Below are 16,295 nucleotides of genomic sequence, written 5' to 3'. Positions count from 1 at the left end.
AGCTTGGCTTACATTAAATGCTTGTCTGGGTGGGGGGGTACTGTTTATCATTTTTTTGCATATAAACCCTAACTTAAGGAATTACAATTTGCTATGGAATGTTCATTGTGCTCTGCAAATCTAATCCATTATGCCGCGAACCACTTGTCTTGCAGAAGCTCTGCGGCGGAAGGTCTCTCTCTTGGATCAAGCTTCATTACTTTTAAAACAAATTCCTTGTCCTCCTTGGATATTTCCTGTTCTGAAATCCGGGGGAAAAGCTTTCTCCTTTCGGGGGGAATGCTTTGCATGATATATGCGAGGGCATTCAACTTCTCCTGAGGGCAGATGTCGTGATATGTCAACGGGAATGGCCCAAAGAACTCACACTGCCTCTGAAGAATCTTTAGTTCGTAATCATCATGATCTGCGGGAACGTCTGGTTTGAATATGAAGAAGTTGCCTCCATATAGCAGGGTTATAAGCTGGTGGAGAGTCAGTGTTGCTCGATAACTTAAAAGAGGTTGGAACGAACATACTAATGCTCCAAAGGACCACATGTCTGTTGGTGTACCCCAGCCGATTCGGAGCTGTGCTTCAGGGCTCCTCCAGATAGGTGATCCAATCAAGTCACCATCCTTGGCATATGCAGAATCCGAAGGGACCGTACTCCCACAGTCTGCTACTTGAACATCTGTAAATCGCACATCCCCCTGGCCATAGTTGACAAGAATGTTGTCGGGCTTGATGTCTTCAAGAAAGATAAGATAGTGAATGTAGCCCAGATGATGATTGCACTTACCTGTGTGCACAAAATTATCCTCATGGAGAACCTTGAGGGCTTCTAGAATCCTTCTTGCAACATATCTGATCTCCAGATTCGTCAGTCGTTGAGTGACAGACGCGTTCAGAAGATGGTCGTCTAAATATCTCAAAACTATGGCTGGTGGATCAGATGGCCCGACTATTTCATCGATTAAAGGGCGTAGGAAGGGGGTACGAGATTGAAAGCGGTTCAACACGTCACGCTCATTCTGGAGGCAAAAATGATGGATGCTTTTCACAATCACGGGTTCATTGCTTTCGCACCTGCTAAACAGTCCATCCATTATAAACTGATCTTTAATGTTTCGTGCGTTCGTACCTTGCAAGCCAAACTGTCTCTTGTAGTTGTTTGCTAACGGTGTATATTCCATTCTGACCCCGAAGGAATTGGCCTATTCGGAGGGAAGACATCATAGCGACTTGCTTGGATCTGAGCTTTATCGTCTTTTCTTGCTCTTTGCTCTTGGTTTCTTGATGGAAGTGGAAGAGCTCTCACCAGCAGGCCCAAGGGGCAGATCCAATTATGCCAAGGACCAAGGTATCCGGGATCGGACTTTTGAGCTGGCGGGTACGGCGGACTAATTTATACAAAAATCTGTTAAATTCCAATGGCCGTAGCTGCCCATACAGAGTTACCTACTTGTATACCTGAAATACCGGGCAAGTGAGATTATTCATCCCACATCTCTTTTCTGCGGTGTTCCTCACCCACCCGCAAATTTCCCACACCGGCAAATTTTAAACGAGGAAGTTAGTTTCTCTAGGTACAAAAGTGTGACTCTATTCCCAACTCATCCCAAATCAGCTCAGCGAGCGTTTAGTCCCTGATTCAAGTCCTGCCCCTATGATTGAAGTTTTCTGAACTCCAGTTGCTGGTCTACCACATCCCGCACCATCTGGTCCCACGAGCGCCATCGCATCCCCAACTCTGCTTCTGCTTTGCTACTATCTGTTGAGAGAAACTCTTCCTCAATGTCTGGTGTGATCTTTGCCCCAAGGTCTGGATAGTTCCGCTGAATGATGTCTGCTACTTCTTTCCAGGTCCCGCCCTTCGCTGAAAGCAGATACCTTGACCCATCTGGGATGGCTGGATCCAGGGCCTTGAGGTGTGCTTCAACAACATCATCAATATGCACACCAGGAACCCGGGAGTAAGAGTGATGAGGGATGCCTGCCATGATAGCATACCACAGAAGACCATTTGAGGATGCTTGGATCTCCGCAGCATCGGTCTGCACCGGGTTGCGTCCGTACACAAACACAGGATGGAGTGTTACCAAGCCATACTGCGGCTTTGTGGTCTTCCAGAACTCCCATGCTGTTTTATTAGCGAGCAGTTTAGATGCGTGGTACAACCGCATAGGTATTCCCCGTGGGTCATTAGAGGCTGTAAAGTCCTCAGTCTCATCTACATCAAAGTCCCAGTCATTGTCCTCTGCGATGATGTCAGTCCAGTTACGATATAGGCGGCCCAGGAACCCTAAAATCTCACCTTTGATGACGCCACCAGATGGTATTCCGTCCAGGGGCATCAAGGCCGCAACCGATGAGGTGATCACGACCTTCTTGATACTTGGCACTCGAGCAGCCTCCTTGAGCAAGGCAGTCGTTGCTTTCACAGCGGGAGTGAAATAATACTCCTGATCTGTGCCACTGGGAATAGGATGTGCGAGATGGATGACATAGTCTGCTCCATCCAGCTGTCCTCTGAATTCGGCTTCAGCCGTCCAGTCGGAAACAGTAACAAATTCCACGTGTTCGCTATACCCAGACAGCAGATCCTGTAACTTGTCCGAGGGCTTTCGAACACAGATTCGCAATCGATATCCCGCTTTGAGTGCTGCGATGGCGGTGGCACTGCCAATGAAACCTGTTGCGCCGGTGATGAAGACCAATTGACGCGCCATAATGTGTAAAGCCAGGACTCAAACAATTTGGACAGTGTAGAATAGTCAGGTGTTCTTCTATCCTTTTGCGTGGATTTGGTCCTGGAATTACCACAGATTTATCTCCGACTGAGGCGGAGCGTGTTGGAGATGAGTCAGATGACGGATCTATAATCTTACGCCCCCCATTTCAACCATTGTAGGAAAAAGATCCACTCAGATGGTAATATTATACATCATGTGGAAAGACTTGAGGCTTATGTTTCGTGTCGGGGCGCCGGATCCCGCTCGCTGTTGCATCAGATGGTCAGACCGCTGCCGATTCGCCGTCCGCCTGGTGATGTTTGTGCTCTTTGTCTACACTGGTAGATTATGTAGATCTTCTTATGATAAACGATTGGATGACTGTTCAATGTCTCGATGCACTCCCAGACGTCCATATTTAGAAATGCCTTTGATCCATAGGACAAAAGCAACCAGAAAGAACTGAAACAATATCAGAGACTCCCTCACGGCTTCACCATCCTTCCAAATGAGTGAATTTGGCCAGGACGCCGTCCTTCGGCGCAATAGTCGCTCCCTCTCGCACCTCCAGTGGAGCGTCGGGGTATTGCAGTTCGAACTCAAAGCTCCCGACCACCGCAGCGAGGAGACACGCCAGTTCCGCCTTGGCGAACCCCTGCCCAATGCAACTGCGGGGACCGTGGAGGAAGCTCAGGAAAGCGTAGTTGCTGGTTGCGCCGCCGGTGTTGGCCTTCCCGGGGCCCATCCATCGATCGGGGTTGAACTGTTCCGCGTCTGTCCCCCAGAGCGCCGGCATATGATTGACAAGTTCCGGCGAGATGACGACTTGCGTGCCCTTGGGGATAGGCTTCCCCATCAGGGTGGTGTCTTTTAACGCCACGCGGACGGTATTTGGTACAGACGGGTGGAAGCGAATGACTTCGTTGCAGACGGCATTCAGATATTGGAGGCTGTCGATGGTCGCCGCGTCGATCGCACCGGGGGTCTCGACATTGATAGGCGGCAGGTTGGCGCGGACTTCGTCACGCAGGCGGGCCTGCACATCTGGGTGCTTGCAAAGCGCATATATGGCCCATTGAAGAGCGCCGGCGGTCGTCTCGTGGCCGGCGCCGAGGAAGGTCATCAACTGGTCGACGAGGTTCTCATCGTCAAAGTTGCCGCTGCGCATTGCGACGGAAATGATGTCGACCTCGGTGTCTGCGTCTGGATCTTCCATCTTTGCCTTTTGCTCGCGGATCATCCGCCGCGTGGCATCACGGATATTGCGGCAGCCCGTGTCAATGAGCTTATTCTGCTTGGTGGGTAGCTTTGCTAGCCATGTCGTATTCCCCAGGAGCATTCCAAGTATAAAAAGGATCTTTGTTCCCAGACCCGGTGTGGCGAAGATCATTTCGTAAGATTGGCTGAGACTGTTTTCAGGGTCGTGCAGGGAGCCGAAATCCCGGCCCATGCCCGCCAAACCAATGATATCCAGCGAGGATCGGCTGGCCCAGGTTCTCACTTGGATTGTGTTATCTTCGGGGGCTTCTCTGCTCTGCAGATCCTTTCGAATCAACTTGGCCATCTCGGTGCCCTTGGACCAGAAGACAGGATAGAGATCCTTGACATGGCGGTACGCAAAAGCTGGCTTGAGATTCTTCCGTTGAAACTACACGACTGATTGTAAGATTCAAAACGAGAAATAAAATGCACATTGCTGTTTCTTACCTTGTGCTCCTCGCCTTCGGCAATCAGGATTCCATTGCCCAGCACACGCCTCAATGTTTGCTGTATCACCAAGGGCTTTGCAAAGTCGTAGGCCTTGCTCACCAGAATCTCGCTCAGGACAGCAGGACTGGTTATCGTGAGCCTCTCCGTGTTTCCCACAATGTAGTAACGAAGAATTCCATCATTGGGAATAGTCTTGGCCCACTCCTTCATTAGCGCATGGGGGGTGTCGACGAGCAGACTACCCGTATTGCCCGTGAGCCAGTGCCGATTCTAGATGCAGTTAATTCGGAGTCAAGTGTGGCAACGGTGGATTCGATGGCTCACTGGTGGGGCCGGAAAGTGTTTCAACGGCGTGAAGAATTGAGGGTAGATAAATAGCTGATATAGCAGCTTTGATATGGTGATGCCTGTGATTAGAACGGCAATGGCCGCGATTCTGGAGCCGTGGATGGCGTATTCTGGCCGGAAGTAGACACCGGCTGCTACGCCGAGGCAGAGGACACCAAAGCAATTGTTAATACGTCCCATAATGGCGGTTGGTCTTCAAAGCCAATTCCGACAAAGGAAGTGAGGCCACCCTACTTCAATGATCTAGAGGATCAAGTCGCTGACCGACGGCTTGGGCCAACGCCTGAGCCTTGTCGCCACCTGAGACGAGTCGTATGATTGGTTTTTTGGTGTCACTTCTACCACAACCAAGCCTTGACACCCCTTATGCCACCGGGGCTCGGGCGCCGTCTCCGCGCTCGACTGTCAGGCAGTTACTCGGTATCTATCAGGATATGACAAATAGGGAGCAGAGTGCTGGGGCCCACTTTAGGCAGCTTGTCTATGAGCACATATTTGATTGCGCGACTAGTCTCTTGTAAGAGACTGCATTGGTTGCCCTTTAAAATTCTTCGCTGCCCCGTTTTCAGTGCCTACAAGTTCGTTCTAAGAATTCGTCTCATATATAGTTTAACCTCTCCCCCAAATCGCACCTGACTGATGGGCTATCAACCCTGGCACCTTGATTGACGCCCTTCCAAAAGAGAACAGACTCCCCCAAGGCTTCCATGGCCAGAGAATTGAAGTTTTCGTTCCCGGGAGCCGTCTTCGCGAAGCTCCTCAATTGCGGCAAAAACTCATCTGAGCCTCGAGCTAACTCCCCGCTCGTCGAGGTGATTGGGCCCATGGAGGCAAAAGAACCATCTGGATCTTGGAAAACAACACCATCGAAGGGTGAATCGTAGGTTTCGTGAGCCTCTGAATCCATGTAGTTGTAACCGCTTGTTGGGGGCGAGGGCAGCTCTGACATCAAATAAGGATTTGTTGGTCCTTCCGAGGTCGGCTTCTGCCGTTTGTGCTGAGTCTTCCTGGCCTCTATCACGTCGGTGACAATAAGTGACAGCTGGTATAGCCGTCGATTGTATGAGGCTTCTGCGCGGCAGTCGGTGATGGTCTGGAGCATCTCCACAAATTCTTGAAGCAGGTCGATGTCCCAACTGGACGCCTGACCGCAGACGATGGATGACAATACTTCGTAAAGGTATAGTGACGGAAGCGAGGCGAGAAAGCTATATCGGAACCAAACGGTCAGTCTCAGCCATCTGTGGTTCAAAATATACAAGGCAGTAGGAAAAAGTATCATTACAATGAGAAGACAGCCTGGCTCCCTTGGTCGGGTGGGGAATGCCACAGGCGTAACAAGAGTTTCAAACACATTCTAGCTACCTCGGGAGCCCGTTGAAACATGGGATCGGGATGGTGCTTGTGGGGCCAAATCAGGAGCAGCTGAACGGAAAGATATCTGATGGCCAACTGGAGATTCGAAGCGGAGCCTTCAAACGATTTCTGTATCTTGTCCAAGTCAACTCCCGATTCGGTGAGACAGTCTTGCAGTCTTGACAAAATCGTGGCTGCGAATTCTCGAACTTGCTCTTCGTCTCGCGCCTGCACATGAACAGCGTATATCTCCAAGTATACGGTCTCCTCTATCCTAGCCATCTCGGCCTTTGCAGCAAGGCAGGATGGGATACCGTTTTCCGAAGGCACCAGGTGTGCGTCGAAATAGACTTCGGAGACTGGTATACTGGGAGACGACCCAGCCGTCCAGCAAACGGCCTTATCAAGAACGTATAAGCAGTATGAAAGGTTTTGTCTTTCTTTGATGTCGTCGTCACTCAGTTGACCTTGAAAGGAGTGCCACTGGTGGATGCCAACGGACTTTGCACATCTGGTTGCTAGAGCAAGCAGCGTCTCGGATAGACCTATAGAGAGGTACACTTGCGCGACGATGTGCTTCTTGTTGTCAGTGATTCAGTGCAACCAGGAAAGGTGGGTAGTAGTCGGAGACGTACCAGAGATAAGAGTGCCTGCACGTTGATGAGGTACGGCGACACAAGTTGGTCAATATTGCTGACAGCGCGCTTCGCGTTTGTCAAAAAGCCCGCAATGAGGTCAAAGTCGATTGACGAGGTCTTGCGGGTCTGCTTGGACATCATTGACTCCCGCTGGTGGGAGCCTAGGGAGTCCGCTGACATGGCCAGGAGGATGAGGTTGTTGCAGCAGACGATAGAAGCAAGATCCCGTTCGGATGGCGCTGATTGCCGCAAAGTAGTAGCCAGTCGAGCGAACCTTTTCTTTGTCCAGATAGGAAAATGATCATTGGTCGTTGTAAAGTAGGGCTCGATCATTGCGTCCAAAATGGCAAAGGGAGGCATCGCGGGCGGTGACTTTTCCCCAGGAAGAATCACTTCCCCCCGGCCAACCAGAAGATCAATCTTGCGTTGTGCTTGCATCACGCATTCCTTCACGGAGTGCCTTTCGATGTCAGGACTTTGAGAGAGCTCATCCTTGATGTTGAGCATTAGTGACTCGAGAGATGTCGGGCCAAAGCATCTCTCGTCACTGTTTTGGTCCACGAGAAAACGACCAAGCGGCCTCGTGAATACGGGCGATTTTAACGAGTCAGGGAACCGTTGATCAGTCAATTGCGGTGTAGGGCTCGCTGGGCTGGCTGGGCGCCTTGAGAAAGGTGAGACAGTCGATGAACCCTCGAAAAGGCGCTTCAAGGACCTTTGAGTGTCCGCCAATGAAGTCTTCAAAAGCCGTCCGTCATTTAGAAATCGTCTACAGATGTATATGGACAGCGTCCAGCTTACCTCGAGTTGTTMAAGGCGACTACCCATTCCGAGGATAGTATGGCTTCTATGAATCATAAGCTCGGAACAACAGTGCATATAGTAGTGACTAGTACACACAGAAGAGTTGTTTGATTGCACTTTTTGCCTTGACCGGACCACTCACACTGCAAGCCCAGGCGGCCACAGTTCCTGCAAGAGGGCTTTTCTCGACTGCAGCGTATCTTCCTGGCCCGGCATTGGTCACACACTGCTCGAAATGATTGGTTACCTACCTATGGTTTGCTTGTTTTGGGGCCGACGCTCGCTTACCTGTGTAGTCGTCTCTACTAAGTTCCTTGGCCATTGTCGCAGTTTTGCCAGGAAGGAGTCGTAGGCCGCGCGAATCTTTGATTATCCTCGGGATAGGTAGAGATCGGGTCTAACGTACAGCTTGACACTTTACAATGACTGGGGTAAGAGCATTTATAGGGGAACAAGGCTCCGTTTGCCAGCCGCAGTAGGGATTACCACCATCCATTTCCTTTCTGCATGCTGACGCATTCTTACCGGGCCACTTGAACATCACCAGCGACTGAGAACCAAGGCCAAGTATGCACAGGGCCAACCAGGGCCCGTCAATGGAGAGTGGTTCGATGTCCCAACCCAATTCGACAACATCAGCCTGTTAAGAGGCTGAGGAAAATGTACTCTCCCCGTTCTAGACTTGCTGCTCATTTTTCAGTGTAAGCGCGGTTGGCATTAACACACTAATATATTAGATTACCGTAGTATCAAAGCCGAAAAGGGAAACGAATATAGTTTGAAAATATTAGACATGGAGGCGATGTAGTCACGATGTACATCGGGATCTGCTGGATAAATATGCTGTTGTAGTTGTCGAGTTTCGGCTGAATCCATCAAGCCATGATCGAATTCTCTTCTGCCGTTGTCCGCCATGGCTGATTGACCGAAATCTTATTTTGATAGCATAATAATATTCTCATACAGCTTTCCGGAGCTTGTACCGGTGCAATAATTCGGCAATTACTTTCTGAAGTGGTTGAGTTTCGTATATGGTTTAGGTCTGACCACCATTTGGATTGGCTGTATGAAATAGGTAGGAGGATAGACTGCCAACTCCGGAGGAGCTGCTGATAATCTACTGGCAAGACAGGACCTTGTGTGGTTCGAGTTGGAGGTATTTTCCGGGTCGCTGCTGGCTCCACGGGAGAGAAGTCATTCAGTCCTGAGCTACAGAGTATATTCACATATCTGTCTCGATAGACCTGACGGAGCTCAGTTAAGATGCGGGACACACCCAGGTTACACTGCGAAGTCACACCCCAAACAGATTCTGCAAGTTCGTCACACCAAAGAAGACTATCAAAACAAAAGTATTTGGTCAAGTGGAACCAGCCCAAAATGCAACGGCGCCATGCTGCGTTGTGGAACCTGCTAGCAGTTACAACAACCCTATGCATGATATAATACCAGACTGAAGGCAGTAAGAGGTCTGCAGAATGGTGACACTAGCATGAGGGGGGTGGCGCATCTCTTAGCAGATTGACGCCCGTGATGGCGTGTGCTTACTGCTTAGATGCAATAGCGCCCAAGCACGGACAACATCAGCCAATTGACTTCCGCCTCTGGAGAAACAAGACCTACGGCACATTCCGGCGGCGATCTTCCGCCGATCGTTAGTGAGTCAGTTCCCGAGCACAGTCAGCCTCTATCTCAGCTGGTGGAGGCGAACGGACGGACGTAAGCTTATCTGCAGGAAGGGTATTACCCCTCACCTGGCGCCAATATGTTCTTTGGTGTGGTTCCCATGCCCTCGGCCAAGCCAATTGGTCATGCTTATGATGCTTGCCTCGCTGGCACTCGGTTATTGTGCCGGCCGGTTGACTGGGTAGAGTGAGACTGGAACGGAGGGGTAAGTGTGAGCTAGATATTGGGGAGAGACTAGGTGCAGTAGCCTGTGAGGCGGATTAACCCCTTGAAGGGGAGACTAAGGAGTCTGGAATTCAACGTTGCTGTGCTTGAAACGAAGATAACGCGCTATCAGCTCAATAATTCTTAAGAGCGACTAGACCTTATTTGAAGACGCTGGAGCGATCCGGGTAATATTCCGTAGTTCCCTCATCTCGGGGACGGGACCCGTCATCAGCGCCCACTTGGTCAGGCCGGTGAAGGCTCCGACTGGCTCCTTGCATTGTCTGGCATCTCTAGCATAATAATTCATATTTCCCATAGAGCTTGACAAGATCGACGGGACGAGGTTCAATTGATCGTGACTTCGCGAGGCGTTGGTTGAATGTTCAATTGCGCCCTAGCAGAATCTACCTCACCTGGAAGACTCCGGAGTAGAAAGAAAGCATGAAACCAGATCAGGACTTGTCTGGCAAGGTATGTACGTCTTGCGGATACTGGTCTCGCTGACAGATCTCGTAGACTGCCTTTATAACGGGTGGCTCCGGTGGATTAGGAAAAGCGATTGCCAACATACTTGCTGCGCGTGGTTTGTGAATCCTCCCGCTGGAAAACCTAGATTTTCACTGATCCCAAGCTAAGGTGACCATGTCACAATATTCGCGCGACGGCCGGGTCCTCTAGAAGATGCGAAGAATGAGATAGTCGGGAATTGTGTGGATGCGGATCGGCAAGAGATCAATGCCGTGGCTGTGAATATGGCTGATGCCTCTGCGGTATGGTTGCTCCGAATCCAGAAAACCCAAATGCTCAGAGAGACTGCAGCATGCGAGTGGGCTTTCCCTAACCAACACACAGGTCTCGGAAGCATTCAGGTCCCAACCCCGAATGGCGGATTTCATGTATTGCTGCGCGGGGGGAAACCATGCTGAGAACGGGTTTTTCATCGATCTCAAAGCCACGCAGCTCGATTCTTGCATGAAGAATAATTATTATTCCACTGCTTATGCTGCCAAGGCCATGTTGGATATCTGGGTTGAGAACGACAAGAAACCTACCGCCATCGATATACCCAAGACCAGAAAGATTGTTTTCGCCAACAGTGCGGCGGCGTTCTTGGGGTTACCAGGGAGCGTTGCTTATACGCGTAAGCCGATGATCTTGATATGTTGATTCGAGTCTGTTGTCATCTTCTGGCTAACACTATCCAACTCAAAGCCGCCAAAAGCGCAGTCCGAGCCCTTGCAGACACCCTGCGCTTTGAAGTCCTCCGCCACAACTCCTCCAGTACCACCTACACAATCCACATCGCCTTTCCGGCCGACTTCATCTCCCCTGGGTTCGTCCTCGAACAAGACACCAAACCTGACCTCACGAAGCGGATACAGGGGACCAACGTCGCCACTTTCGCGGAGCTGGAGGAGAAATTGCCTTCTTCGGAGAATGTGGCTCAGGGGATAGTTGCGCGGGTAGATAAAGGGGATTTTATTATCTGCCAGGATTCCTTGGCTGCGAGCCTTTTGTTTACGAATATGGTTGGATTGAGCCCGAAGAGAGGACTTGGGATTGTGGATTCGTTGTTGAGCGTGGTGATGGGGTGGTTTATCGTGCCGGTGTTGAGGAGGAGATGGGAGAGGATGTGTAGGGAAGATGGTAGCAACAACCGGTCACGATGAGGGGAGGCTCACCAAGGTCCTAGGGGCATCTCGTTTGAGATTGAGTGCCAGATTTGTCAATTTATACATTCGATGATTATGTTGCATCTTCAGGCATAGAAAGAAGTTGTTGCTCTACAGCCGGCCAGACTTCTTTCCGCAAACTGTACAACAACCAGAAATTACCCGCAGCGTCTTTTCCAATCACCACGCCAGTGTTTCGCGTTGCGTAGCCTTTCGTCCCAGTTCCTTGGATGCAAGATGGTCTGCCCAGCTGATTGCTTCGCTTGTCCGTTGCCATTCCCTTTCTTTCGACGGCGGCGGAGAAATCAACTTGAAACAGTTTTGCTTTGACCCAGTTTGACATCATTACCGTGTACATACTCGGATTTCCGAATAGGGCTGGATGATGTGCATTGTCCAGCGTATCTCTTTGGATGGTGTACAGTGCCTGGAGTTGTTCGGCATTCCGTTGCTGTATAAGAGACTTGCGGATTTCAGATGCGGTGAAGCTTAGAGGTTCTTCGAGGACCTGGCGAACGGAAAGGAATGTCAGGGTTGCGAATACGGCATTGGTTACCAATGCACATGTAGCGGATGGTATGTGGCCAAGCTCTGCTAAGATTGACCGGCAACAGTATGTATTCCGCATGTTAACTGTGCGGCTGGGGCAAGGCTTTTCGGCTCGGAGAACGACGCGCGTCCACCAGGCAAACAGAATGTCACCCTCGCTGACGAAAAGGGGTTTGTCGCCGTCGTTGGCGTCGCGCGATGCAAGCTCCCCCATCGCCTTATATCGCATCTGTTGCAGGTATTTTGCGGGCAAGAAGATAATCCGTTCCTCCTCCCGGCGCTGCCAAAACAGCTCAACCGTCAGAATATACCGCAATGCAAACAAAAACCATGTCCACCCTATGAGTAGCGTGTCGGCAAAGACGTATTTTTGCAGCGGTTCGGTCTTCGACTCGGCGAGGCCAGCTAAAGGATCATGAGCGAATCCCACAAACGGCTTCACTTCATCTTCTCGTCCTCGCAGCACTGAAGACCAGGCGTCCAGAACGGCATCCAGGCCCATCATGTCCGTCAAGCTATGAAGGAAAGAAACGGTAACAAGTGTCGCGTCTCGGAAGGTGATAATGCGAACCCCCAGCTGGGGACAGTCTGAACAAAGCCAACCCTCCAAGCGATCGGGGAAAGCAGGAGTCCGGATTAATGATCTGAACTCGGGTGTAGTCGTATATGTAATGCCCAGAACGGACGGGCGACCAGCGGCATCAAGGTGGTGAGGTTGAGCTAAACGCGATGCTTGTGGATGGTCGGCCACCTTCATGTTATATGCGACCGTGGAGTATGCGAAGCCAGGCCGCTTGTCGTCGAAACATTGTGGAACATGGTATTCTAGTCCTCCCTCTGCATTCCTCCGGATTCGAGCACCGAGTTTCCGCCAGTCTCCTAACTCCAGCAGCCGGGATAGCGCACACCGAAGCTTCTCCGGGTCCAGGATGTCATCGAAGCGGAAAGTGACGTCGAAGGAAAGGCCTCGTGTATGATGGTCATCATCCCAGTAGTGGAAGGGAATGATTGTGTCGGTTGGTACGGTCGGCGGAGGGGCAGACTCTCTCCCAAATCCAAGAAAACCCATGACAAGTTGCCTCTTGGAGCCTCTGGGTCGACAACATAGGTATTCTGGTTGTGATTGTGATTGTGGTCCTGATCGTGGTCACGGTCGCAGTCACTGCCTTTCATGATAATGCTGCCTAGGTGAGTTTGGCGGCTTTGGCCCACCAACCGGGCCGAGCCTTCGAGCCCGGGGCCGGAGCCCGGAACCCGCGCGGACCGGCGCCTCATCGAGTCATCCACCAAACTCAGGTTACGCTTGGGAAAGAGAATTCGAAGGTTCAGTCAGCATCTTGGGCCACCCACATCTCTGTTACAGAGAACATACTCGTTCATCCTGTCATTTGGCTCCTTCATCCTCAGGGCACGTGATGGTCTGGATCTGCTGAGTAATATCGACCAGCGAACCAAGGGGTCTCTCTGCTTCCAGCTTCTTTGGCCTCTCAAATACAGAATTTATCACTCTCATAGACACGCTTCCATTACCTTATCTCCAGCACACTGCGGTGGACCAACTATTCGGTAAGCATCTCATCTCTGCAACTAAAAACTCGACTACTACTTTGCGAGTGTGTCTCTGATTGAGCTTGAGCCCTAAGCCGGCGTGGCCCGAGAGTTAAACTATCGTGCCAAGCATGGGCCAGGCCGAGATATCCGCATTCGCAGGTCGACAAGAATCCAACTCGGAACCCATATCAGAAACACAAGGAAAGGCAGAAACAGACACAGAGGCAGAGGCAGGCGGGACGGAAGTTCCTGCAGAGAAAAATGGCGAGGATGATGTCGAGCGGACACCAAAGAAATCACTGGCCTTTAAACTCGCTTTCATAGGCCTCGCTGCCAGCATGTTTGTGTTCCAGTTGGATGCAACGGCCCTCGGTATCGCCCTTCCAGTGAGCAATACCACATTTTCTCATCTGATGCTGAATCGCCCCCAAGACTAACCTCATCGGTAGACCATAGCTGCTGATCTCAAGGGCGAGAGTTTAGAGTCCTTCTGGGCGAACTTGTCCTACACCCTATGTGGTCTCGTCATGCAACCGGTGTGGGCCAGTATCTCGACCGCGTTCGGTCGGAAACCGCCTCTCTACGTATCCATGGCGTTATTCTTCATCGGATCCATCGTCTTTGCCGTGGCCCAAAATATGAACACGATTATCGTCGGCCGCGTACTTCAAGGGTTCGGTGGTGGAGGAATTGACGTGCTGGCGGAGGTAATTCTCGCAGATATGACGACGCTACAGGAACGCTCGAAATATCTGGGCTTGATGGCCGTTCCCATGGCTATTGGCAATATCATGGGGCCCTCGGTTGGTGCACTGTTCGCGACTTATGCGAGCTGGAGATGGATTGGATGGGTGAACTTGCCGTTGCTAGGGATCGGTACGCCGTTGGTGTTCTTCTTCCTCAAGCTACGACCGGTCCCCCTCGATGCATCGCTGGCCAAGAATTTGAACCGCCTCGATTGGATTGGTATGGTGTTGGTCGTCGTCGGGATCACGATCTTTGTGTTACCCCTCAGTTGGGCTGGCTCCTTATTTCCATGGTCTTCCTGGCAGACTCTCGTCCCAATGTTCTTAGGGGTTGCGGTACTGGTCATATTTGCTTTCTACGAAGCGAAACCCGAAGCCCCTATTGTTCCGCATCGACTCTTCCACTCGAAGACTGGAAACATGACGTTAGCCGGAGGCTTCCTCCATGGCGCGGTTCTGGTCTCGCTTTTGCAGTACTTACCCTTGCTTTACCAAGCCGTACAACTCGAAACAGCCATTTTGTCGGCCATCTTCCTGCTGCCCACCGTCATTACTAGTGTGGTGGTCGCAGCTGCCTCCATGATGATGGTTCCGTTGTTTGGTGGATATGTATGGATCCTTAGGCTGGCATGGATCATACTCACGCTGGGAACTGGCTTGCTGGCCCTGTTCGACGTAGGATCGTCGTCATCCATGCGGCTCGGACTTCCCATCCTCTGGGGAGCGGGAGTTGCCTTGCTGCGTCTCAATCTTCTTCCCATGCAAGCGAGCGTCAAAAACATCGACGACACAGGCCTAGCGATCGGACAATTTCTCACAATTCGCATGTTTGGAGGTCTCGTCGGCCTCACGATCTCTTCAACCATTTTCAACTCTGTCTTCTCGACATCCGTCTCCGCCACTACAGTCCAACTTACCGGTCCTCTGGCCCCTCTCAAGGACGTCGCCAATGCGGTTGCCTTTATTGACAAGCTAAGATCACTAGACGTTCCTGTTGAAACGCTTGATCAGGTTCTGAGGGTCTATCTAAAGTGCTTCCAGACGATCTTTTACACAATGACGGGGCTTAGTGGACTGGGGTTGGTGACTTCGCTGTTCGTGGATGAGATTGATCTGAAGTCGCAGGGTCTCGGGAATCAGCGCTTCGAGGAATAGTCGGAAAAAGGATGGATAAAGCGTTTGCAAAATATCAAGCAGAGTATATCATCCAAGTAGCCTGTACAATATAGCTTTATGTACCACTCCTAAATCTTGTCATAATCAATTGTATCCCATTGTTTGGGCTGGTTGAGAACATCCTGCAAATCATCCATCGCACCCGGAAGATCATCCAAACCCAGATGCAATGCCAACTCGATATAATCCTTTGTCCACAAGCCAGGCGAGCCCCGAGGGTACTGCGACCTAAACCCCACAAATCGCTGCGCGCGCTTCGACAACTTCCTCACGGTTTCCAGCGTGATGATGAAAGGATGTGCTTCCGCCGGAGTCAGGAAACTGGGGATGACGGTCAGCTGTATACATTTCCTTTCCATCTCGGTTTTGTTCTCGCCCATTGCATGGATGACCTTCCCCCCGATCAGGAGACAGTCCCCAGTCTCCATCTCGGCCGGGATCGTCTGCTCCATGTTCCCGCGTTGATGAAACGGCCATTTGTTGCTGCCGGGGATGATGCGCGTTGCACCATTGTCATCGGTAAAGTCCGAAAACGCAAAGAGGAAGTTGATCTGCGGTTCTGTGCCTTCCGGTCCGAGCTGGGCGTAGGGAGGGTAGGAGGTCAGATCGCGGTGCAGGACCTGCGCGGGCTGCGGTCCGGACGCGTTGAGCGTCGTCGCCGCCGAGAGCCAGTAGTCCCCGTTCTGCCCGCCTTCGCTGTAGCAGCGTCTGCAGATGGCGTGGACGAAGTCGTTTTCGAGGATGCGCGCGCGAAACGTCGCGCTGTGGTTGATGAGGTCGCCTGCGCGCTTGGTTTTGGGGCCGTGGAAGGCTGCCAGGTCTGCGTGGGGCACCCGGGAGCCCCGTTGGACTGACTCGATGCGGGCCTCGAGTTCGGTGGTGATCTGCTTCGCCTCAGTGGTGGTGAGCATGTGTTTCAGGATGACGCCGCCGCTTTCTTGCCAGTGCTTGAACACTTCGTCCAGGGGTGTGTCGGCTGTCACTTCTGCGAGCTTGAGTAGTCCATTGGGGACGGCGACCTGCGGGACGTCTGTTGGGACTCGCCACATTTGGAGTTCTGGAACGATGTATTGATGGTAGAGAAGATGGGAGTGGTGAAGATGACTGATATCCTGTTGCTTGCATACAGTTTATGAA

At 51.4% G+C, this 16,295-nt stretch overlaps 8 protein-coding genes across 8 annotated transcripts; 2 read left to right on the top strand and 6 right to left on the bottom strand.

The window, feature by feature from the left end:
• Window positions 1-128: 128 nt before the first annotated feature.
• Aspvir_008108 (uncharacterized protein) lies at window positions 129-1,218 on the bottom strand (the record flags this gene model as incomplete). Its single annotated transcript, XM_043271284.1, has 4 exons — window positions 129-464; window positions 519-730; window positions 782-1,071; window positions 1,124-1,218. 4 exons carry the CDS (start codon window positions 1,216-1,218, stop codon window positions 129-131), a joined length of 933 nt encoding a protein of 310 aa, XP_043127219.1.
• A 428-nt stretch (window positions 1,219-1,646) lies between these two features.
• On the bottom strand, window positions 1,647-2,711 carry Aspvir_008107 (ketoreductase sphI; the record flags this gene model as incomplete). The annotated part of the gene is made up of 1 exon (XM_043271283.1): window positions 1,647-2,711. The coding sequence occupies one exon, from the start codon at window positions 2,709-2,711 to the stop codon at window positions 1,647-1,649; it is 1,065 nt and encodes a 354-aa protein (XP_043127218.1).
• Window positions 2,712-3,207: 496 nt separating this feature from the next.
• Aspvir_008106 (cytochrome P450 monooxygenase sphH) lies at window positions 3,208-4,952 on the bottom strand (the record flags this gene model as incomplete). The annotated part of the gene is made up of 3 exons (XM_043271282.1): window positions 3,208-4,362; window positions 4,422-4,694; window positions 4,749-4,952. The coding sequence occupies 3 exons, from the start codon at window positions 4,950-4,952 to the stop codon at window positions 3,208-3,210; spliced, it is 1,632 nt and encodes a 543-aa protein (XP_043127217.1).
• Window positions 4,953-5,370: 418 nt separating this feature from the next.
• Aspvir_008105 (transcription factor sphG) lies at window positions 5,371-7,273 on the bottom strand (the record flags this gene model as incomplete). The annotated part of the gene is made up of 3 exons (XM_043271281.1): window positions 5,371-5,980; window positions 6,127-6,704; window positions 6,764-7,273. The coding sequence occupies 3 exons, from the start codon at window positions 7,271-7,273 to the stop codon at window positions 5,371-5,373; spliced, it is 1,698 nt and encodes a 565-aa protein (XP_043127216.1).
• Window positions 7,274-9,904: 2,631 nt separating this feature from the next.
• Window positions 9,905-11,133, top strand: Aspvir_008104 (uncharacterized protein; the record flags this gene model as incomplete). Its single annotated transcript, XM_043271280.1, has 5 exons — window positions 9,905-9,934; window positions 9,980-10,046; window positions 10,100-10,233; window positions 10,316-10,604; window positions 10,676-11,133. The coding sequence occupies 5 exons, from the start codon at window positions 9,905-9,907 to the stop codon at window positions 11,131-11,133; spliced, it is 978 nt and encodes a 325-aa protein (XP_043127215.1).
• Window positions 11,134-11,209: 76 nt separating this feature from the next.
• On the bottom strand, window positions 11,210-12,754 carry Aspvir_008103 (acetyltransferase sphE; the record flags this gene model as incomplete). The annotated part of the gene is made up of 1 exon (XM_043271279.1): window positions 11,210-12,754. The coding sequence occupies one exon, from the start codon at window positions 12,752-12,754 to the stop codon at window positions 11,210-11,212; it is 1,545 nt and encodes a 514-aa protein (XP_043127214.1).
• A 610-nt stretch (window positions 12,755-13,364) lies between these two features.
• On the top strand, window positions 13,365-15,137 carry Aspvir_008102 (MFS-type transporter sphD; the record flags this gene model as incomplete). The annotated part of the gene is made up of 2 exons (XM_043271278.1): window positions 13,365-13,622; window positions 13,686-15,137. The coding sequence occupies 2 exons, from the start codon at window positions 13,365-13,367 to the stop codon at window positions 15,135-15,137; spliced, it is 1,710 nt and encodes a 569-aa protein (XP_043127213.1).
• Window positions 15,138-15,226: 89 nt separating this feature from the next.
• On the bottom strand, window positions 15,227-16,207 carry Aspvir_008101 (monooxygenase sphC; the record flags this gene model as incomplete). The annotated part of the gene is made up of 1 exon (XM_043271277.1): window positions 15,227-16,207. The coding sequence occupies one exon, from the start codon at window positions 16,205-16,207 to the stop codon at window positions 15,227-15,229; it is 981 nt and encodes a 326-aa protein (XP_043127212.1).
• Between the last annotated feature and the right edge of the window lie 88 nt (window positions 16,208-16,295).

The sequence above is a fragment of the Aspergillus viridinutans genome, assembly GCF_018404265.1.
Source record: "Aspergillus viridinutans IFM 47045 DNA, scaffold_6, whole genome shotgun sequence".
NCBI classification, from domain to species: Eukaryota; Fungi; Ascomycota; class Eurotiomycetes; order Eurotiales; family Aspergillaceae; genus Aspergillus; species Aspergillus viridinutans.
This window is presented reverse-complemented; position numbering and strand designations above follow the sequence as displayed.